Here is a 24,955-nt window from a genome sequence, read left to right on the forward strand (position 1 = left end):
TTTTTTCCCCCAAACAGCATCGCCATCACAGAAACAGTGTAGTTACTCAGGAAGCGTTCCCAAAACAAACAAAAAAAAAAGACTTTATTGTTGTTCTTCCTCATGTAGCTACAGACACGTACTGGAGAATAGAACGGTAATAACACGTTCAACTCGACACAATATAAAGCATGAGCACTGAGCCGTGGGTTAATCTGAGAGTGCAGTGCAGACCTGGAGCCAGTAGTAAACGGGTACAGGGTGGCACGTTTGGTTACATGGATCAACATTCAAACTCTACAGGAACTCTGAGGTCTCCTCTATTGCACCGCCTGGTAGAAATATTACAGTGAGTGTTGTTGTCCACATTTAAAGTATCACTAGCAATTAACGGTTCGGTAGAAACAGAAAAAAGTGGCGTTACAAAAACAAATATGAGTTTGTGGAGGAATGGTGAAAATTAGAGAAAAAAAAAAAAGGCAAAAGTGATTCTGGTCACTTTGTGAAAAAGTAACTACAAAACTTGAACAAATTTAAATAAGCTTTAAAAAAAAAAAAAAAGAATAACAACGTGAGTTCACTAACAAGTGGGTCTCGATGGACTAAAATGAAACGTGGGCTGCGGTTAGACGTGACAGAGTTGGGTCCCACTGAGGTCCGAGTCCGTCTCTGAACCGGTAAGAACGTCGGTTCTGTCCTGGCTGAGTTAAGAGCAACGGTGGAACTTGCAATGTACGTGCTAGTAAGCAGACGTTACGCATGACATCAGAGGGAGACCTCAAACCCCCCCCGACAAGGCCTCGGGCGTTCTGTTAGCAGCAAAATGTGGTCACTGCATGTTAGCACATCCAAGGTAATAGAGGATCGGTACACGCTGTGTTCGCCGTGTGGCTCAGCGATGGCTGTCTGAGGGTCATCTGCAAAAACAAAAACAGCGAAGAGCTAGGAAAAAAAAAAAAAAACAGTTTGTCTGGTTTTCGCTTGGAAAAAAAAAAATCCAGGAGATCTGAGGATCTAGATGTGGTACAGACACCACAGCGGGAGGGGTCCAGACTAAGGCTTGGGTTAAGACAGTCGGGGATCATGTGTGCGTGTGTGTGTGTGAGAGATCCAGTGTAGATGTGTAGATCACAGCAGCGCCTTCACCAGGTACAGCTTCTCTCCGTGATCGCTTGTGTAGATGGGGGCCTTCTTGTAATGCTCCACTAGTTCGTCCATGGAGTTGAACCGGCGCTGGCCGATGCAGTACACCCCGTCTGACAGCTGCACTTTAAAGTGCTTGTTTTTCTCCACCGCCTTCAGGGACACGGAGAAATCACTGGGCTAAAAAACCAAACCAAACAGGGAGACAAAGAGGAACAGGAGGTTACATTGAGAAAATTAAGATCGGCCAGCAGGGGGCAGCATTGTGTTCATAATAACAAAAAAGAAAGGTAAACCTGTGCTATAATTTAAAGGTTTAAAATTGCAGTTCTACTGCAATTTTAATAAAAAGGTGAAAAGTTTCTTTCTATTGCGGCCTTAAATATTGAGCGGATTTTATTTATTTTTATTTTTTTCAACATTAAAGGGATTAATTGATGCTAATCAGACAGGAAAAGGGCAAAAAGAGCAAAAAGAGGAAGAAGAGATGCAGCAAAGGTTCAGGAATCAAACCCAGGACGGCAGCAATGAGGATTACAGCCTCTGTACGAGAGACGCTCGCTCTAACTCTGCACCACAAACCCTCCTGAGCTCATTTTAGACCTCTTATGTTCATCTACTGAGATTAAAATAGTTTCCTCTGAATTCAGGATGTTTACTAGTCAGTCGCCCTGCAAATCTAATGACCGAATTAGAAAAAAACAAGAGAAAAGTTGAGCAGAAAATAATCCTTATATATGCATTCATTAAACTGCTATGTAGGAATTATGAAATTACTGAGTACTAAGTATATTTCAACATAAAATTCTGCACCATTTAAGTAATTGTTTATTAGCGATTGATCAGTGTGAAAATGCAGAAATATGGTGCATTAGTCGGATGTAGCCACGTGCAACAATGGATTATTTCATTCCACTGACCTTGTTTAACTGGAAAGTTGTACGCAAACGGTACAAGTCTTACTGATTCATCTGCAGCCATAGCAACATGTCAACAACCTCAATCATGTGTGTGAAAACACTGCTGGAAGCAGATGTAGATTAAATTCCTGCACCTCGGTCACATTTTTCATGCGATTCTTGACCATCTACTCTTTAAAGTCATTAATATGCTTCTTTCAATTTTTTAACGTGTGCAAATTTCCCACGAGGATTTAATTAAGATTTCTAATTTTATTAACTTTGGGTAAAAACCTCGTCAGCGTCGCCGACATGCTGCCGTGACTTCACCTAGATGACTCACCGATGACTCGCTGTCTCGTATGAGGAAGTCGCCCTCCTCTCCCCGCTCGTTGAGTATGCACTCGGCCTCATGTCTGGTGATGTTGCCGTAGTACCAGTCCCTGCCGGCGAACCTCCCCGAGCGCGCCGGTCCCATATAGCGGCTCTGAGGGGAGGCCGACGTGGTGGAGGGCGGGCCGGGTCGCTCGCCCAGCACCACCACATAGTTCTTGGGCACCAGGCCCACGATGCCGCGAGAGTTCTTACACCTCCACCACTCTGGGTCATTCTCCGGCTTCTCTATCACCTCCATGATTTCTCCCTTTTCAAAGTTCAGCTCCTCCTCGGTCGTCGAGCTGAAGGGGTAGAGCGTTTGGACCAGGTGGAGGACGACGCCCCGGCCGCCGGCGCGGCCGTTGGCCAGCAGAGTCCCGCCGAGGTAAGCCCGCGGGGAATCCCCGTCTCCATCGTCCACCCCCATGAGCTCCTCCTGGACGTAATTGGAGGGGAACCAGCCGACGCGGCCGGCGTGACTGCCACGCCACCAGCCGTCGCTGCACTTCTCCATGACGACCACTCTGGAGCCTTTGAGCAGAGTTAGCTCGTCTTCTCTCTCTGCTGTGTACGCAAACTTGACCACAGCGGGGATGTTGAGGTCATAGATCCTCTCCGGGGCGCCGACCACACCTCCGCCCCCGCTGCCGTTGGAAGGGTACTCTGTGTCTGAGCTCGGCGTAGGGGAGGCATCGCGCGCACTCGTCTTCCTCTTGCCCTTCCCCAAACCTGTGCACAGGAAAAGACAACACCTTCAGCTGAATAGTTTGGAAACACTGGACATGACTGTATCGGTCATCTTTACTCCTTTAGAAATACCCTAGAATTTGATTTCGTTTGTTTAAGCTTTCCTTTTTCTGGAAAGAAGTAATGAGTTGAGAACTGACGGTCCTGCATTCAAGACGACAAGCAGGACATTTGTGGATATTTTTGTTGAGAAAATATTGTTTTGGGTAGAAACAAAAGTCTCAGATGTCCTGCAGGGAGGCTATTTTTATCTGTGTTTCAAATTTCAAGAAGTCTGTCCCCTCCAGCACCCAGTTACTGGACGTCTGAAGACAGCTTTCGATGAGCTGCTGCTAAAAACGCAGGCAGAAAATCAACATCATCGTTCACAACTTCTCCTTCTGTTCCCTGATTGTTCTACCGGAGGGAATCCAAACGAATGGAAGAAAAATATTTAACTGAGTGGAGTTGTATCAAACCGTAGGGCTTGATTAGCAAATTAATCTGAGGGGGAAAAAAAAAAATGAAATAAAGATGCAGGCGAATTGAAGACTGTACTTGCATGTGTCAAGTCAGCCATATCACATTAAAGCTGAGTTTATGTGTTAATGCCATTTCAATTATTTTTAATGCTGTAGTTTGCATGTTGTCCCCGTTCACATGTGGGTTCTCCAGCTTCCTCCCACAGTCCAGAAACATGAATGTTGGTTAATTGGTTGTTTGTCCTGTGATGCCCTGCGATGTACTGGCAACCAGTCCAGGGTGTACCCCACCTTTACCCTAATAACCTCTGGAGATTGGCACCAGCTCCCTTGTGATCCAGCAAGGACAAGCAAATTGATTGGAAATCAGTCTTGTCCAATATTAAAATATCTACAAAGATTTCTGGGTCAAAAGAAACTCCTGATCAGGATATCATTCTCATTCAATATGAAGAAGACTTTGTTCTTGTAAGAACTTTTGTTTGATAATCAACTAGAAGAAAACAGAGAAACTGCTGAGGCTTTTGCAGTAAGATGTCCTGCACTGGGCAACACACGGCGCCTCCCCACAACTCCTACAGAACAAAACTAGGGCTTTTCTCTACTTAGCATTCAGCTGACATCATCTACACACCACATACACCTCCATATAAACCCAAAGGTTGAAAATAGATGGAGCACAGAGGGAATGAAAAGTGGAGCAGGCACCATGGGCTTAATAATGACAGGCACATCCAGGATCAAAGTCAGACCCTGTCTTACCTGCCTCCGACTCTGCCATTCATGTTCTTTCAAAGACGAGTCTTTAAACGTGTTTGAACACTTCAGTGGGACTCAAACATTGTTTTTTTTTTTTTAAACTTGACTGAACATAAACTGAGGAGGTCTCCTCTTCTTCCTCACATGGATGTTAAAACAGTAATTACACACAGCGCGGCTGTTGGCATTTAAACCATTTACTTGACGGCTGAAGCTGGTGTCAGTGGAGGCTGGTGTGTGCTGCTAATGACTGAAGAGAGAGAAATTTTGACAGCTCCTCTCCCAGACTCTGCCGCAGAAATGTCACTGCCGAACAGAGCATTTACTTTGTTTGAAAATTGCAGGGTTCACGTAGAGTAGCATGAAACTTGTTGGCAGAGAGAGAAAGGGAGAGAGAGGAGGGTAGTGGGGTCTCTTGGCAGCTGTTCCTCACACACGCTGGAGACCAAACGCATCAGAGGCCACAGCTGACAAAAATGCAAAGGAGGAGGATGAGGTAGGAATAGCAAGCAGTGCGTGTTTGCGTACGGCGCCGTGTAGCCCACAAATCTGATATTTATGAGTGAGGAGAAAGCCTGACATCTGGGACAACTTGAGAAGGTCAAGGAAAGAAAAACTAAATGAAACGACCAGGGTAATGTGGTTGAGGGATGCTTCACGTCTCCCTCTGAGCCTAGCAAAAAAAACACCTGCATCTCCACACACACCTCTCCCCTACACTCATTTCCACTTCAAGGCACCGGCCTGCCTGTTAGAGCGGCGGCGTGACATCCTCTCCGAGCCTTCATCTACCTCTTCATCTTGTGAAAGGAGACGTGATTTTTTTTTAAACCCAGAGGGCTTCAACTCTGGGGGGAAGTGAGCTGATGAAAGGCTCAAAGTTGCAGCATATTGCTTCACTCTTCTGCTTCCACTGAAAGGCAGCGGGGAAGTAACTGTATTAAGCGGGTCCTTGCAAAATTGCACCACCCACCAAACACGTGTCCACAATCAAAAAAGCCAACAGGACCCTGTAGTGAAGTGTTAGTTCTAAAACAGCGGGTGATGAGGTTTAAGAGCTCTGTGAGAGTGAATCACAGGTGAGATATGTGGTCTTTTAAATGGCCCCTCCAGCAGTGCGGCTCTGCTTTTAATCGAAAGGCTACGAGGTCTTAATGCCCCATTGTGTGTAAAGTCGGTGATGCCGTCAAAAGGCTTGCCGAGTAAAACAGAAAAAAAAAAAGAGGGAAAAACTACAAGGAGCGTTGGAGAACACAAGCGAGGCAATTTTTTGGTTTAATATATTCTCTCAGACTTTGAGAACTTTAGACAAAAAAAATGTCAAATCTATTAAGTTAAAATGTTGGACGCTAATGACCAAAAATGACTCACCAAGTCATGTCTCACCAAGTTTTGGTTAGATGTCATCACTAAGGGTGTGCACACTTAAACGTAACCAGGTAATGGCAACTTTTTACAGTTTTTTTTTGTTTTTTGTTGGCTGAATCATATTGCATTATTTTCACAATATGGGTGAAAAAAGCTTTGAAAAGGTTTTTGTTGTGTTTATGCAACAAAGGACAACATACCGTCAGGGTTACCTCCAGTGTATTATAAGCCTGGCGGGCCACCAGGCTTTACTTGGGTCCCCCACCAGACTAAGCATTACTTATTTATTTTAGTTTTTGGAAATGTTTGCATTTTTCAAGACTTTATAGTCAGTATTCAAACATTAATCTTCCAATAACGCATAATCATCAAGTGATATTTTTCGAATTTCCTGTCAACTCTAAACATTTTTTAACTCAAAACCACGGCAGACCGCTGAATGACTGACTGACCTAGAGCCCCAACCACCAGGCTTAGCAAGCTTCCTGGGAGGAACCCTACATAGTGGTTTGACCTTTAACGAAAACTGTACTCTTTAAAAACTCAAATAGGCAGAAATTTAATGTTGTCTTTAGTTTTACAGGTGAGTATTGACCCAGTTCCAGCAACTAGTAAGGTCTTTGCTTATTTCCTTTACACAACGATGCTTTTTTTTATTTCCAAGCAGAAGAAAGTGGGGCACCGCGCAGCAGGCAGCCATTTATAGTTAAGACTCTTTTCAGATGGATGCTGATGATACAACTGCTCTAAAAACCAGCATGCATGGAGAAGAGAAACTGCAGAGAACAGGAAAAAAAGAGTGCATCAAAATGCTCACTGAAGAGGATTAAAAAAATGAAGGGGGGGAGGGGGGGTCATCAAACTCTCAACCAATCAACTTGTCCGCTGAAGTGTGTGCGTAGTTTCCATTATCACCTGACCCTCACCTATTGCTCATCGCCTCATCGTGAAAGTGTTCTCGCCTATTGGATTTTCGGAGGCTTTTAACAGGAAAGAGCTGCAGGCAGGAAGGATGCTGCCCAGACTGGGATGGAACGGGGCCATAATGTTGTAGTCGATATATAACTCAGTCAGAGAACGGGGGGTGATCCATCATTCCGATACAGCCATTAGGTGCCTGATTTGTCCTGCAGGATAACTACTGATAAGAGAAAAGCAGAGGTCCACGGTGGCCAAGAGAGGAGCTGATGAAAATGGCGCTGGAGCGGAGAACAGAGGGAGGAGGGCTTCATCTCCGCGCCCTGTGACCTCTGGTTAAGGTGACCGACTGCAGCAGGCTGTGTCAGGGCGGCCGGCATGCAGCTGCAGCTCCCCTTCCCCCGAGGGTCTGGATCCACAGAGCTGGGAGAGGTGAATACATTAAAGCTGACCTCGATCCACCTCTCTCTGTCACCTCCGACTACGGCTGCCTTTAGAAACCACACGTTTACTGCTTGTTTTACATTTAAACTGCTTTCCACCAGACATTTCCATTTCCTGCCCAGGTTCCTGTTCCCAACCATTCTGATAGAGGAGCAGGTATCCCACAGTGAAGCTGTCAAAACAAATTAATTTCACTGTTTGCTTTGCTACCCATTAGTAGATCAAAAGAGAAAGTTTTAATATTTTGCTCCCTTGACTTGAGCATCAAAGATAAAAAAAAAAAAGTGCTGCCATTTAATTTGTGGAGGATGTTTGCTGGGGGTGACATCTGTGGCATTTGTTCACTTCAGAGGGAAAACATCTGAGTGGGTGTTAAAGAGCGCCATTGTCCCAAACGATTTCATGCCTACATTTCCATATTCAAAAACTTGTAAAAATGAATTGGAGCACAACCTACCTAAAGGCCAGAGAATTCTTTCTCCCACAAGACATCAAAGACAAAAGTATTGATGGATTATGGACAAAAAAAATAGATGGACAGATTGATGAATGAACAGATGAATGATTGATGGATACAACTGAGTCAGCAGGATTGGGAATAAATATATTTAAAAAAAACAATGCTCAGTGACAGCTTTTCGGAGCCATTATTGTACTGCACACCTGTAAGCTCTGCTTTCAAGCAAAAGATATTAATAAAAAAAAAACACAGACCTACCAAATGCTGACCTAAAATGTTGAGCGTGTTCTGTTTTTTCTTTCAACAGCACCATAAATCACCATTTCCCAAAGCCTAAGGTGTTTCTTCTGTCTGGGCAACAGTATTGGGTTTGTTCTTTGTTTCATTGTCCTCCTTTAGATTCAAAGGTTTTAGACATGACTTAATAATGGGATGGAAAATTCTTCCTTTGATACAGATAATTGGTGTCTTCTTTGTGCCTGAATGACAAAGTCAAGGAAAATTTATTGCATAAAGGAGAAGTCTCTCTGAATAATGTGTCATCTGTCGTTACTTTCATTGCCAGTCAATAGAAGTAGGGCTTCTATTTTCCTCTTACTTAATCGGAGAAAAGTAGAGACTTCCTTTCACGTACGCTACACGCACCATTTTCACCACCCTTAGCTGAAAGCTATACCCACACAGAGAGACTAATATATTCAAGTCATGGCTGGGGACACTGAGCGACAGAGTGCTGACAGCTGAGAGCAATGGCCGACTCAACAGGCTCCCTGGAGAGCCTGGTGACAGCTTCCAGCCAAGACAGAAACACAGTGAGAAAATCGTTTTACTCTTTATGAAAATCCAGACTAAAAAAAAAAACAAACTCACAGAGCACGGAAATATCTCATCTTATTCAATGTGGGACACAGATTTACTGCTTTTGATGAAAAGCATCTCAACACGTTAGTAGTGATAATTCGTGCACTCAGGGGACTTTATTCTCCGCCGCAGCCGGGAGCTGGAAGCCTCTTACCCAGGGTGTCTTTGATGTTCTTCACCAGAGAGCCTTTCTTCAGGCTGTTCTTGCGCTCCACGTAGTTCGACGGCACGTAGCCCGTCTGGTTGGCGGTGTTGCGGACGCGCCACCACGTCTTCGAGTCGTCGAGGAGGTAGAGGCGCTCGTTTTTACGGATGTCAAGTTCCTGGTCCTGCTGGGCTATGTAGTCCCACTTGGCTACAACAATCACCTCTTCTGTCATCTTTCATGGAGTCCTCCTGGAGAGAAGGAGGAGGAGGAGTCACAAATCAACGGCAAATATAAGATGGCGAGTGAACTGTACATTTAAACACCGTCCGACTTTTTCTCATGACAGAAAAACAAAAGCTGATAATAGGCTTTAGACTGAGTTGATAATCAGCTATAAATTACTGTATTCAATGGCAACTCCTCCAAAGGATTTGCCATGTTTATTGTACAGTAGTCTGAATGGACAAATTAAATATTTGGTTTTTAGGAAACTTTTTTCAGCTTTATCAATGAGGCAACCCTCATTCAGACACAGAAGGGAGTTTTCTAAACTTCTTCACATCGTGGCCAAAAACTTCCTAGTAAATATTGGGATTTTATTAACTAAATGAACACGGAGTAGTGCACATTTCCAATATGGGAGGCAGTAGATTCATGAGGCATCTGCAGCTAAAACAATACTTCCAACATTAACATGACAATAGCTCGGTGCTCTCAGCTTAACTTAATACAGCTTCAAGCTAATCTCTTTATGTTTGGGATTAACTGATAAATAACTGGATAGCAAAAGTTGCTTAAGTAGGAGTTTAAAAAACAACAGATTTTGAACCAGGTGAAGCTAAAAGTTTGCCACTTGAGGAGTTTTTGGTAGAACATATTTACAGACAAAAAAGGTTTTTCATCTTAAACGCAAAATGTACATTTTTTTGTACAGTTTAGGCTTAATTATGTCTTTTTTCAGTCTGCTATATTCAAAATCAGTTGGTAAATATTTCAATAATCGACTCATCACAGTCTTTTCAGTCTGACGTTGATCTACTGGCTGAAACAGGAAGGGTTTAAAGGGTGTGAATACTTTATCGCTGTGAGCTGTGTTTGTGAAGCTCAGCGCTGCTGTCACAAGTAAGAAGTCATTAAAAAAATGATCCACACTTATCCCCGAGTAGAATTGCTAAAGTGCTTATCCCTGCTCACGCTGGGTATTAGTCCGGATAAACCCAGGAAAGGTTTCCAGTATATTACATAACCAAGATAAATGTTCATGGTAATATTTTGAGCATGAACTGGCATTAAAGCCTTTAATTCCTTAAATGGAAATTATGGCAGCATTTCATATACGTCCAACAGTGAAGCAGAGTCGTGTCAGAAGATACCAGGCAACACCGTTGGCTGAAAGCATGAAGTTTAACGGCAGAAACTGCAGCTCTACAGACATCGAAGCTTCTACAAAAAGCTTATTTTGGCAGAAAGCAGCACAAGCACACCAAATAAATCAATTTATGTGCTCTCGCTTGGGCACAAATACACAAGTACACCTTGCCTGTTGGGTTTTTTTTTTTTTTTTTTTTTTTTTAAAAAGAGCAGTGTGTGATTAAACGCTTTATTTCACCAGGCTTTGAGTAAGGTCATTTGACATGGGTCAACTAGACCACCTTCCTGTTCAGGAGCTGTAGTCTTGAGTCTGTGCATGTGTGAGTAACGTCTGCTCTCGGATAACCTCACATAATAAATACAACCTCACGGTATGAAAACAACCTGACCGATCCGGTTTATATTTAACTCACCTTCGAGGTGTGAGAAAAAAAACGCAAGAACAATGAAAGGAAAGTTAACCATCTCCAGATTGATTTAATTACTTGCAACAAATTGGTGAATAGTCGGTACAACAAACAGCCACTTTGTCAATGTTCTGCCACTGAAGATAAACTGTAAAGTTAATAAATGTGTGATCAGAGCAATAAATGAAAACCTAATCTCGAGCAAGATTATGATTAGCGATTGAGACGTCAGGACGTAGCTGCGAATAACCTTTACACAAGAATTAAAAATAGTCCTCCACATAAAAGGGAATAATAGATATCCATTGAGTTTTTTCCACCATGTTGAAATGATCCGGCATTAACTGATTCAAACGGAAACCCCTGCAGTGGTTAAAATGGAAAACAACATTGATTTGAGTGCATAGAGAAGCATGTGGGCGAGATTACCCCATTCTTATTTAGCATATGTGAACAATAGATAGTTTTACACAGTCTAGACAGGAAAAAAAAAAAAAAGCATATTAGCCTGCAGCACAGATGCAAGAAGAATGTTTGCTTAATTATTTACATTTTACTCTTCAGTGAAAAAAAAAAAAAAAAACGGGTAAAAGCTACTCTGAAGAAAGATGACTCACGCTAAGAGTTGCTTAAATTAGACGTTATAGAAAGATTCCATTAGCGAAGGAAAGATTCATATCTTCTGCGTCGATTACTTATTAATACATGCTAATAGCGGCAGCGGATGATGGTGCTCTCTTTGCTCAACCACAGACATTTATCTCAGTTTCACTTAAGCCATAAGCGCAGAGTCAGAGATGACTGGGAACATTCCTGCTGCTCTGGTCTCGACCAGTAGGTTGTGTCACTGCAGGAGAATGCCTAATGGCTGCCCTACAGCCGCTCATGTGCAACAGTTTGCACAGAAAATGTGCCTCTGCTTGCCGTCACTAAAAGCTGTCAAACTGGCTCTCGCCTAGCAGGCCGGGACAGGGATGGCTGAGAGGAGGAGGAGAGTTGTGTAACCCTGAGGAGTGTGTGTGCCAAGTTCGCTACAAGTTAAACAGCTCGACTTTTCAGGATGTGACTTTTTGTTGTTTTTTTTTATTATTATTATTATTGCAGCAACAAAGGCAGCGGAAGAATTGAGGTTAAGCTGGTTAGGTTGACATTTAAGGAGGGGACAAAAGCAACAGCTGGGATTCTTTAGAATCGGAGGAAAGTGGATCAGAAGGACGGATTTATCACAAGATGAGGGACGGTGACGTCAGCTCTTCCAGGAGACAGGAGGTGTGTCAATGTGCTTGGGTCTCTGTGCCTCAGCCAGCAGTAGCTGGATTAGACTGGATTACAACTTTCTGCCAGTTTTACAGTGTTTATTCCTCCTGTAGATGCATTCATGAAATCTAAGAACCACTTCATTGTTACAGTGCCTAGTATTCGCACAGTCGTTAAACACCTGCTGCAACCACAAACTTTTTTTTTTGTTTGATTCTGTTATATACTAGCAAAAGTACTGCACTTCTCCAAAGTGCAAGGAATTTTTTAATGAGAAATTTAAAAAGCATTTCCAGTATTTGTAGTTAGCCCCTGTTCTGCTGCATTTAGAAGTCCTGATAATGTTTACTGTTTGATAGCGTAATCAGGTTTGATCAAAAGATTTAACCTAAATCGCCACCAAACTTGTGAGGAGAAGAAGGCAGCTGAATTGGAAATGAGACCAACAGGACATTTCCTCTCGAAAAACGGATTTATTTTTTTTCCCCCTTTCACTTCACCTTGTTCTTATTTTTAAGCAATTATTTGGCATGAAACACTAAACCGCTACTGCACAAGTTACTAAGTTACTTAACAGATTGTTGCTAGGTAACCAAAGAGCAAGTGAGTTAGCTGATGCCACCAACCTAGCTTAGCTTAGCTGGCCGTGAGAGGTTGAGCAGCTGAAGTCTTTCATCTGCCTACATTCCCCAGAATGCTGTGTGTTTCTGGATCAGAGTTCAGTAAAATTATTGAATATTCTGTTTGATGTATTATCTACTGATATTACTCGTGTGTCTATCACAATGTATTATTGATTTATTGCACCGTCTCACATTTTAGCACCTACTATTTTAGTATATTTACAGTGTACATCTTGTGTACTGATGGCATATTTTTCTATGCAGTTTATCATTTTCAGTGAATACTACATATATCAATGTATTATAAGCCTGGCGGGACACCAGGCTTTACTTGTCTCTCCACCACACTAAGAGTCATTTGTTTGTTTTAAATAAGGTTTTTAATACCAGTAACAGTGGCAGAATGACAGATTAAGCTAGGTTTATAGAGGCACCAATTGCGCCTTCCCTGCACCCACCTGTTGACCTCACATGCTGTTATTTTGAAATTATGACGCCTGCGCGTCCACCTAGAAATTTTTGTAACTTTTTAAATTTTTTTAACGCACAAAAACGGTGGGCTGCCCTAGCACCTCTACCACTGGGCTGAGCAGATCTTCTGGGGTAAACCATGCTATTTGCATGAGGCAAACTCTTGGATCCTACAAACACATCCTGTTTCACTCCAGTTTTCAATATGAAGCACTGAAAATCTACTTTTTTGCCTGTTGAGACATGAATAAAATACACATAAAACCTTTTCAATGCTTTCTACAATTGTGCCATTTATTTTTTTAGTGGTTTAATACTATTTTGTTTCTTGGCGTGATTTCTTACCATGACAATGTCAGAATGTTACCTTTCTTTAGCTGCGATATCAATTTCTGCATCTTTGACAACCTTGCTCGCTATCTGCTACTCTAAATTATGAACAGTCAGCAATCAACCCCATGAGAGAGCTCCTTCTGGCTTCCTGATTCACTCACATTAAGGCAGTCAGAAATCTATCTACGGCAACCCAAGAGCAGTGAAAAACAGATCTGGTTATGTTAAAAATAACATCCATTTTATATGATTTAATATGCTGCCTTTTTAGGGCCGAGTAATTACTGGTTGACAAAAAAGGCGGTAAAGAAAAGCGTCTTGCTCACCGGATGCTAAACAACAAATTTGGATGAAGTGGGTTAAAATAAATAAATAAAAGGAAGGATTTACAGCTCAAACTCCTCATGACCTCCTGTTCCTCTACAAAGAGATGTTAAGAGAGAAAGATGAGCAACAGACTGCTGAGCTGGGGTTCAACAACACTTCACAGCTCCCCTCACTGACGAGGGAGCGTTCAGAGGCTCTTTCAACACTTCACAAAGAGGAAGAGAGAAAATAAAAGAGGATCATAAAAAAGAGGGAATGTTTAAAGTGGAAAAAAAAATGTTGGCAGAATTTTCTGCGTTTGGCATTTAGGTCAAAAGCTGTAAAATTTCAACCAATGAGAGATTATTTCCTCCCGCCCCCCATCCACTCTACAATGTCTGCAGTAGCTGCCTCTCACAGGAAGGAGGCGGACTGCTTTACTCCCCATTGGCAATCGCTGTCGGAAACATTTAGAGCGAACTGAACGCGCTGAAACAGGAGGAAGCCAAATTTGATGCAAGAGCCACCCCGGACAAGGCTTTTTGTGATTTAAAGAGCTCTAATGCTCGTCCTCACAAGATGATTCATCTCCGACAACAAAACCAGGCCGAGGCAGAGTTGAATACCTTTCACATGCACTTAGGGATGAAGATGTTATCCACATGTTTGCTGCCTGCTGCTATATTTCCTCGAACCGGAGCGTATGCCTCAAAAGGTTTTCTGTCTGTAACGTTTACACATTAGCAGCACTTTTTTTTTTCTGAAACAGAGGGTGTGGTGTCAGAAGAGTACATCTGCCTCCCCATGATGTGGTTGTTTTTTTTTTTACTCCTCTTCAGTCTCAGAGGACAAAAATAGGTGCTGTGCAAATGAATGCCATCATATTAATAAAAAAATAAAGAAAAAGCTCAAACCACAACAGGGTGACATCAAAAGCATTTCTCACAGTTAGATGGAAATAGGATAAGAGTGGGAAGAGTCAGACCACAAAAACTGAGCCGAGCCTTGTCACAGACAGAGGAGGCTTCTTCAGACTCAGCTATTCAAAGAAAGAGGAAAAAATAAACTAGCTTCCTGGAAAAGTCAGGCATTTTTCAAGGTTTTTACAGCAAATCCAGACCAAACCCAATGAAATGTATATATATAAAAATAGAGTATTCCAGAAAGAAGCTCTGTCCTTCAGTAGGATTAGAAATTGTGAAATACAGAAAAAAAAACTAATTCCTCTATCAACACAACTCAGCCCAGAACTGTGATCCGTTGGCTTAAAGTCCCCTACATGCTAACAGTTACGCAGGGAAAACATGAAGCTTAGAGATTTGTAAAGTTGTCTGACAATTTGGCACATCGCAACTGCAAAGGAGTGGATGCAACATTTGACAGGATGTCATATTTCAAATGCTGTGGATGCAAATCCTGCAAGTCAATAATATATTTGGGCTTCCCCTCACTTCAATGTCCACACTTGGTATATTTTTAGCGACTGAGATGAAAACATCCACAAACAGTGGAAACTCAGAGGGGGAAAAACTTCAAATGAATCCAACATGTCAGGATTCATTAAAGCCTTTCAGTGAGTATGATGAGGAAAACAAATTAACTAGCAGCAATTTGAACACTTCTAAAAGTTCACATACAATACAACTTTTATTTACATAAGAGTTTCAGTAACCAGGAATCATGATTCTTAAATTCTGTTAATATCATGTATGTAATATTTATCATTAGTAAAGCATCTCAGAGTTGCGCTGATTTACCAACAACAAATAGTGATGGTTCCTCAGCTCTGAATGAGAGAATAATTACATAAGGTTCTCTTCAGGTCAGCAGTCTTGGCCCCTGATTGGATTTTGTCTCAAATACACACCGACTTAAAGAAAAATGTCCTAAAAAGCTTTTTTCATTTTTAAAAAGTGTAATTTCCATGTTTCCATACTTTCAATGAGAGCAATTCCACTTTCATTTCCTGTCATCACTTCAGTCTGTCTCCCAAGAGGGGAAATTCAGATTCTTCAGTCGGTCTCAATGGGGGGAAAAAAATATAGACGGTTCATTTTTTCAGCTGCACAGTTGTTCCCTTATGAATTTCAGATTTATCCCTTCACCCTTCAGTTCTAGATGGCTCCTTTCTGAAGAACAATCTCAGCCACACAAAGGCAAATGGGAGCTACAGAGCCAGAGGGTGCAGAGGAAAGGGGAAAAGAATGAGCCAGACAGTACCGGCATCTGATTAATCTACCACCAACAGAACGATCACTTCCCATTTTTCAATTACCTGCATCGCCTGCCAGATATGTCATCATCCGATTAGACGAAAACGCTGACCTTTCTGGAGCGAGGTAAACATAAAGGGTTTCTGGATAATAATGGTAGATTATTGATGCAAAATAACGCATTCTAATTCAAGAAACAATGACTTCTCAAAATGGAAATGCGGTCCCCTTGGGGTTGCTTTTGTGACCAATGAATGTTTTGGTATGTAACAAAAGCAAAAGTCAGGTAGCGTTTAACATGGATCTAAAAGGTCAATTTATACACCTATGGCAGCCACTGACCCACTCACTGATAATGGAACCAGTAAATCACACAGTTTACTACCCAGAAAGATTGGTCTGATTTGGATATAATTGAGCACATGCAGACCAGGGATTAGTATGCAAATGGTTTTGCAAGGAGCTTTCTCGTCTAGAACAGAGACGACAATATGTGTGTGCATCATCGGTTGTGATGCGTGTTGCAGGTAGTTCCTGGAGCTTCTGACAGTCTGTCAAGGCAGTGAATGAGGATGCTTCACTCGTGCGTTAGAGTTTGACAGGAGGCGCTTTGTGGGTTTGAATGAGGCCAGTGCAATGGCAGGGCATAAAGATGTCAAAGAACAGCGATACAAGATGTCACCGACGCATAACGTGTCACCCTTCGCCGTGTTGTGGTGTTGTGAAGAGTGTGTCCCTCGTGTCGGACGAAAACCGACATTACCGCAGCCTGTAGTGGATCACTCAACTCCTGGTGCCGCCGCTTATGTGCTCTGGTACAGTTTAGAGGCGGCTCTGCTTCTTGCTAATCAAATCATTTACATGCCCATCACCGGTCTTCATGCAGTCCAAATTACATTAAAATCAGATCATTCCCTCTGGGTGTCTATGCTCAAAATTTTGATGAAGCCTTTTAGAAGATTCAAAGTTCTACTCACAGGATTGCACCCCACTAGTGTTTGCCATAATTTTTTTTTTTTTTTTGATAATTTTTCATAACGTCCCAAACTTGAGCTGCAGTATATCTGGAAAAATTCAACCGGAAAACTTTTGCTTAATATTGCAAATGATGATTTTGATTAAACATAACCCAAATTTCAAATTACTATTTTTCCCAACATTACCAATTTCTTCAGTAGCTTTAGGATCCAAGACACAAAAATATACATATAGTGCTATGTCCAAAGGCAGCTAAGGTCTATCCATCTGGTAAAACATTTTATCAGCAGGCACAGTGTGAATGCACAATTACATCCACCCTAATAGCTTGATTTGAAATACAAGTATGTTTTTAGCATGCCAAGGGTGAATTCACAACACTTGATATAAGATATTAAGCCAAATATTTAAATCAGGCAGTCCCAAGCCATTTTCAACACCAATATTGTGATGAACAGTGCAATTTGATAAATAGTGCAGCTCTATTAAAACCATGTATTTTCGTTTTACTGTAAATACACTTAAATATACCAATTAGAACAACTATGATGCATTAGTACAGACTGATATAATATATAATCAAAGAATATGGTTAAAAACATTTCAAATAGCGTGGATTTAAATTGTATAATATTTTGGAATATGTTTTAGAAACTAATAGTAGGCTGATGTTTACTAGGCCAGTAAATGTCATCTACCAATGATGGCAAAAAAAAACCCCAGAAAAACCTACAGAGTAAAACTAGATTTGCTCCATCACCAGTAATACTGTAGTCATCATACCAGTTATGTTGTTAAAAAATAAAACAAATCAAGCAGACACTTACTTACAAAGAACAAATGCGGCTAACTGCATTGTTTTTTAATCCTTTTAGCAAATGTAGCCACATCTAAAAAGCTGCTGTGATGTTTACCCTTGTTTTATTTTGGGCTCTGCCTAATTCTTGCCTTTTAGGTTTGCCTGTCATCCTGTGTCTTATTTTGTTTACCCGTCTTGTTGTTTTTTTTTTTTGTTTTTTTACAAGTCGAGAAATTAGCAGTTATCCAATAACTTTATGTCACTTCTCTGCCATTAGCCCATCTGCAGCACCCCAGTATTTTCAGCCTGAAAGACTATTGAGTGCTGTTCAAGAGAAGGGTGTGAGCAGCGCATCCGTGAGTCTGATTGACAGCACTAAAACCATCCTCCTGGCTCTGATTGGATGTTTTTGAACAACAGCGATGTATTACTGCAAGTGGCAGTAGGACCATAGGGAGAAGTCAGGGGAGCTTGATTTTGTTCAGACTATCTCTCATATTCTACTGTCAGGACTTACCAAGATTTTAAAAAATATGAAAAAAATATTTTTCAAAAAAGTTACATACTGCAGCTTTAATCTCTTATTTCACTCAGAAATACAGAACTGCATAAGTGTATAGTGTCCCAATTTTTAATAATTCCTTCCAGCAATGCACCACACTTTACTCTCCAGTATGATTGGATTCAAATTATGCAAGATTCTGTTTTGATTAACATCTTAATTTAAAAACAGAATGATGCTGCATGCTAATCTGACTCAATTTTCAACTACTCTGATTATATTAAAAGTTGATAAAAAGCCTTAGAGCTCAGAGACCTCAATAATTCCCAGTTTTTGTTCTTGTTTATAGGCCTAAATACAACTTAAAAACGTGGGATGCCTTCTCTACTGTTAATATTAGGTTTGGCTCCTTCCTCAGCAGCACAGTGTTTGTTCCAGCTGCACAACTCCCTGCACTCTAAATACATAATGTGACACGTCTACAGAGCAGCATGTTCTCAGGAAATGAAATAGCCTAATTCTCTGTACACAACCTTTTTCTACCTTGCAGACATGGTGAGGAAAAGGTTTTTTGTGTCTTTTTTAAATTTATTTTAAGAAGTAATGTGGTACTTCTTGTAGGACAAAAGTAGAAAAGCGCAACTGCATAGTTTCAACAAACTGCGGATGTATATATATATTTTTTTGTTTTCTCTGGTTGAATAGACAAAGCACTTGAAGTGATGATGTGATTGACAATTAAATGATGGAGAAGAATTCAAGGCAGAGTTATTCTGTATCAAATTAGTAGATTAATTAATTAATTAATTTTCTATTAATTAATTAATAGAAAAACATCTCCCGTTTTCCTGCTGAGTTTAAGATCTATATGGCAGGGTTCAAGTCTTCCTCAGTACAATATCCCATTTAGAGCTGAAATAGACATTTTCTGGTTAACTTATAGCATCAAACCTCAAACATGCACCAAATATGCAATGTTTATAATCCGTGTCTATTTAATAACTGGCTTACAAATGCAGTCATTTCTACAAACGATACTGTTCAAGTTTCTTTTTCCTACCCTTAGGAAATCTAGATATTTTCCATCCATGGAAGACCGATCCAGGTGAACCCACTCAAGTAAAACGGGCCTGGGGACACGTTTGGTCAGAGGTACTACAGTCGCTAATTGACTGAACAATTGGTGTTCAGTCAATGTGGAACATCGTTTTTAGTTTAAACTTCTGTAAAAGTAAAATATGCAAAACAGATAATATTAACAGTAATAAAAACTAAAATAAACCAAAGCTACACAATATTAGAAAATCAGACATATTGATTACAACTGACCCAGATTTCCATCACTGCTCTCTTTTCCATTACCACAATGTTCCCAACACTCCTGAGATTTATCGTCCTGATCACCGAGATCTACATCAGGTGTGTGCCTGAAAGTCCATCCAAGTTGCTAAAATACATGATTTAGCAATATGATTGGTAATATGTTTTATATTTTTGGTAAATCTGAGATTTTATTGCCAACCAACCTAAAGTCAGTGTTTTTAAATAAGAGAACTACAAGGTCAGAGTTAATGTAGTCTATTTTTAAACATGGTAATGTTTAAATATCTGATGACTTTATCCCGGTAAGTAAAAGCTTCCATTACTTGCAAACAAAACGTCTCTCCATTTCTTTGTCAGGAGCAAAAATTAAAAAGAAAAACGGAATCTTTGTGCTGATCACTGGTGAAAAATGAAACCAGAAAAAGTTCAATGACAAAAGCAACATGAGAAGCAATGACCCAGTTACACCTGATCTAACTAGCCACATTAGCGGAACAATCTGGAGAAAATTTGGAGAAAGGAGAAGCAGAGAAAGCGTCCTAGTTTACGAAGACGCAACCTCATGGTGAAATGAAGGCAAGGCAATAACCCGCATTTACATACATCTGTCAGATTTCCTACAAGCAACCAATTTTGCAGGGATTTCTGTTAATGAGGTAACATGGGAGATGAACCAGATCAGCCATTTTGGAAGAATGCATAATCAGTACGAATTCCTTACTTTGTAGCTTAAGAGATCAATAAGAAGGATCACAACTGCTGAAAATAATGTAATTTTATAAACCTAATGGGTCAATAGATTTAGTAAGTGCTACCTATTCTCAACAGACTGATGTGAAAATTTAAGTTAATCGACTATGAAGCAAGAAAACAATCCAGAAATTCTCCTCTAAATTTCTTATCTTCTTTTTTTGGGTTACACAAACCACAACTGACTTAAAATGTGGCTTGAGATTTACCTTCTCTTGCACTCTCTGCTCCAGTGACTCTCTCCCTTCTCCTCCCTCAGCTATAAACCTGAATTATTCCCTTTGATCAGATTTTACCTTCAGGCTCCCAGGAGAGAACAGCCCAATGTTTTAATAAAAATGCATGAGGCGCAGTGTGATGTGATGCAGACCTGTTGGGCACAAATATAGAGATTACACAAACTGCCATATGAATATTTTTGTATGCGACAACACTAATACGCAATACTTATCCGCCTTTTAAGGTTAGACACTTGTGTTGCACCTCTGCTGGGACCGAGATTTAAAGCAAAGTGGTCTCAGCGTTAACAGCATTTGCATTAATCCCATTAGCGCTCCTGGAAAGCGAACCGTGGGACAATGAAAACAAAACAACTGGGATGAATCTTGACAGTTTTTTGCATCAATGCAGTGACTGGGTCTTTAGTTTCCAGCCTTTGGAGAATTTAAACCTTAGACTTTAACCTGGCAATTTCCTGGTCCCAGCGGGGCAACAAAGTTACAGAGTTAGCCTTGTGCGTTTCATTTAAAATGTTGTTAAACCTCACAGTAAGCACCACCACGCGCCTAAATAACCAAGTGGTTTTCAAATAAGCTGACAGGGTAATTCATTAAGACTTGTCGATAGATTTATTGAGCAGTTGAAGGAGATTTGACTGATACGACCAGAAAAGATTTAGATCATGTACACACAGCAATTACAAACTCAAAATGAGCAAATTACTGGCAATATGTGTGGTGGAGGACAAAGCAGCAGTCAACAAAAGCACTGTGTCTCCAGAATTATCTCTGATCATGACAATTATAGAAAAAATGTGAATTCTGCTTATTTTCAAAGAGTTTTGGAAAATAATTTTTTCATCTGAACTTAATTTTTCATGAATGAAATGTTCCATGACTGACTGGAGAGAAAAACAATCTATATTTAACCAAGTTTTCTGATACACATGGGAACCTTCTCTGAGGGAATTTCAGCAGGGAGTTTCTGCTGCCGTTCTGCTCGTCAGTCTTGCTTGTGTTTATTTGCCTTTGTTGCACAACCTAATTTTGATCCGAGAGGCACAAGAGATGCTCTCAAAACGATGGCAGAAACATAGCAGCACGTAAAGCCTACATTCTGTTTAAGTAAATACATATGGTGTGTATTTACTTACCCACAATGCCTTAAAATGCTCAACTTAATCAGGAAGTCTTCAGCAGGTCAGACTTTGAAGAAAAGCTGAAATCTGCATTGGCCGTGAAAAGCCTGATCCGTACATGTCTAACCACAATTACAGTCAAATTAAAAGAAAGCTCACCAAGTCAAATGTGGGATGAATAATCTCATCATTATTGAGACAGTATTGATTATATCAAATTTATATTCCGGAGACCTTTTGAACATTTTCTATTTCCAAATTAAGACTGTACCTCAAGTGAAAACAAGATCTTGAAACCTCAGTGATTTTCATAAATATTGATTTTTCCTACAGCCTTTATTTATATCATCAATTGTCCTGCCATCCCCATTAATGCCGTCTCCTCTCTGTCCGCCCCTCTGACTGATAATTCAATCCATTTAAGCCCTCCTGCTCCCAAGATGGTTTCTGCACTGCTGGGCTCCATAGCTTGACATTTTCCACTGCTGGCTACAGTGAGTTGCTCTGGCCTGAACACACAAAGGCATTCCTGCTTCCGTGACATGCAGATGATATCACTCCTTCAACATAAAACCGCGAAGCGCCAGAGTCAGCAAATGTCTGCTGGCAGCTCGTTGTAAACTGCCAAGGTCACGTTCAAACAGATGTAGTTCTGCCAAGCCAAACCTGCACGAAAAGGGTAAACAGATGCTTTGTAGCAAGTGCATATAAGAGTGAGAGAGAGCAAGGAGCGGACGCTTACAAGCCAAACACAGAGCACGCAAACGTGAATCCTCAGGAGAATCATGTGGCATTCTCAGCTGTACACCTTATAAATAAAGCAGGACTCACTTCACCTGCAGCCATGTGGATGTGTGTCTGAGTGTACGCCTGTTGAAGGAAATATAAGAGTGCACAAATGGATTAGACAAGGCCTATCACGTTGCTATCTCCAGCAATCGAATCAACTTCAAAGCACGCAGCAGCAGCAGCACCACGTCACACGGTGATATCTAGCAGTATAGCTTGAATAAATCTAGAGGAGAAATGTCTAAATGATGAAAACTGTCCAGATGGTTCCCAGAACTCTACAGATCCTTCTCAAATATTAGCATATTGTGATAAAGTTAATTATTTTCCATAATGTAATGATAAAAATTTAACTGTCATATTTTAGATTCATTGCACACCAACTGAAATATTTCTGGTGTTTTATTGTTTTAATACTGATGATTTTGGCATACAGCTCATGAAAACCCAAAGTTCCTATCTAAAACAATTAGCATATTTCATCCGACCAATAAAAGAAATGCGTTTTAATACCAAAAAAGTCAACCTTCAAATAATTATGTTAAGTTTTGCATTCAATACTTGGTCAGGAATCCTTTTGAAGAAATGACTGCTTCAATGCGGTGTGGCATGGAGGCAATCAGCCTGTGGCTCTGCTGAGGTGCTATGGAGGCCCAGGATGGTTCGATAGCGGCTCTAAGCTCATCCACAGTGTTGGGTCTTGCACCTTCAACTTTCTCTTCACAATATCCCACAGATTCTCTATGGGGTTCAGGTCATGAGAGTTGGCAGGCTAATTGAGCACAGTAATACCATGGTCAGTAATACCAGTGGTTTTGGCACTGTAAGCAGGTGCCAGGTGATGCTGAAAAATGAAATCTTCATCTCCATAAAGCTTTTCAGCATGAAGTGCTCCAAAATCTTCTGATAGCTGCTGCATTGATCCTGCCCTTGATAAAACACAGTGGACCAACACCAGCAGCTGGCATGGCTCCCCAGACCATCACTGACTGTGGGTACTTGACACTGGACTTCTGGCATTTCCTTCTCCCCAGTCTTCCTCCAGACTCGGGCACCTTAATTTCCAAATGACATGCAAAATTTGCTTTCATCTGAAAAAAGTACCTTGGACCACTAAGCAACAGTCCAGTGCTGCTTCTCTGTAGCCCAGGTCAGCTTCTGCCACCGTTTCTGGTTCAAAAGTAGCTTGACCTGGGGAATGAGGGACCTGTGGCCCCTTTCCTACACACGCCTGTGCACAGTGGCTCTGGATGTTTCTACTCCAGACTCAGTCCACTGCTTCCCCCAAGGTCTGGAACCGGTTCTTCTCCACAATCTTCCTCAGGGTCCGGTCACCTCTTCTCGTTGTGTAGCGTTTTCTGCCACACTTTTTCCTTCCCACAGACTTCCCACTGAGGTGCCTTGATACAGCACTCTGGGAACAGCCTATTCGTTCAGAAATTTCTTTCTGTGTCTTACCCTCTTGCTTGAGGGTGTCAATGATGGCCTTCTGGACAGCAGTCAGGTCGGCAGTCCTACCCATGATTGCAATTTTGCGTAATGAACCAGGCTGGGAGTTTTTAAAAGCCTCAGGAATCTTTTGCAGGTGTTTAGAGTTACTTTGTTGATTCAGATGATGAGGTTAATTGCTCGTTCAGAGAACCTTTTCATGATGCGCTAATTTTTTGAGACAGGGATTTTGGGTTTTCATGAGCTGTTTGCCAAAATCATCAAAATTAAAACAATAAAAGACCTGAAATATTTCAGTTGGTGTGCAATGAATCTAACATAAATGACAGTTTAATTTTTATCATTACATTATGGAAAATAATGAACTTTATCACAATATGCTAATTTTTTGAGAAGGACCTGTATATGACAATGGGTTAAATTATGTGCATTTACAGGTACTTCCATTCTCTTTCTCTAAACACCATAGAAGGAGTCTAAACACAGAACCCCAAACGAAGCTAATCACCTCAAGACATTTATAATTCAGACTTGGTTAACTTCCCAAACAGAGTTTCGTGGTTTATTGTAGCGATGGAGCCAAACTGATCAAATATCCGTAGCAAAGCCAACACTAATATCCTTCTTTTTCTATTGGATTTTGTCTAGACATTTAAGCCATCACTTAAACAAAAGTTAGAGATTTATGTGTTAAAATGTCAAATTAAATACATAGACTGGACAGATTGCTAGTAGTTCAAACATACTGATGGTATATTTAGTCAACCCTTGTCACTGAACTAAATTATTTTTTTAAATGTTGGCAGACAAACTGAACATTTCAAAACCAGGGAGGAATATTTAATTGTCATTTCTTTTAATCAATTCAATTTATTTAATCTAGAACATGAAGAAGTTGATGTTACTTGAGTTGATGTTGTGCTAAACTGCTAAATTATGAAATGGTTTTGTGAAACTACATGTTCTGCTCATAATTACTGGGGGTTTGCTGCAGAAACCTTGTTATGCAAGGATTCTTGAGACTAATTTACCAATATTTACAGCCCAATAAAGCTTAGGAGTTGACAGCACCAACCTTTTATGAACTACTTTTAAGTTCTTTAGTGCATCAAGTTGACCATTCTGTCCTTACTCTTAGTTTCTTTACAGCTTTAACACCTCTGCAAGACGATTTTGATAGGTCATTTTGAAAGTCATTTTGAAACGTATTATGCAATCACCAATCCAGTGAATACCGGAAGAACTGACATTATGGGTAAATAACGTAGCAGTTTCGCTGCAGTGTGTGCTTTTTAGATTTACCGATCGCACAGCAAAGAGCCCTTCAAGATTTTGCAGCATGCAGAATTTCCATAATGGGATGAATAAGGTGTAAAAAGAGAATTAACGATCACAAGAAACGAACAACCTGGTAGGTCAGAGTTCTTTGCTGACAAAGGAGCAACTATCAGTTTGCTGGTTGCTA

General features: G+C 40.8%; 1 protein-coding gene across 1 annotated transcript in view; it reads right to left on the minus strand.

Annotated features, from left to right (window-relative positions):
• Positions 1-452: 452 nt before the first annotated feature.
• The window catches only part of nck2a (NCK adaptor protein 2a), a 34,136-nt gene continuing 9,633 nt past the window's right edge, over positions 453-24,955 (minus strand). The window contains exons 2-4 of the mRNA XM_015034622.1: positions 8,569-8,810; positions 2,365-3,125; positions 453-1,302 (exon numbers count right to left, since the gene is read on the minus strand). Coding sequence (XP_014890108.1) covers positions 1,108-1,302; positions 2,365-3,125; positions 8,569-8,794 — 1,182 coding nt within the window. The 5' untranslated portion in view covers positions 8,795-8,810 and the 3' untranslated portion in view covers positions 453-1,107. The remainder of the gene's footprint in view (positions 1,303-2,364; positions 3,126-8,568; positions 8,811-24,955) is intronic.

Source organism: Poecilia latipinna, unplaced genomic scaffold (assembly GCF_001443285.1).
Source record: "Poecilia latipinna isolate Pla-1442-1.1 unplaced genomic scaffold, P_latipinna-1.0 Scaffold307, whole genome shotgun sequence".
In the NCBI taxonomy this organism is placed as follows: Eukaryota; Metazoa; Chordata; class Actinopteri; order Cyprinodontiformes; family Poeciliidae; genus Poecilia; species Poecilia latipinna.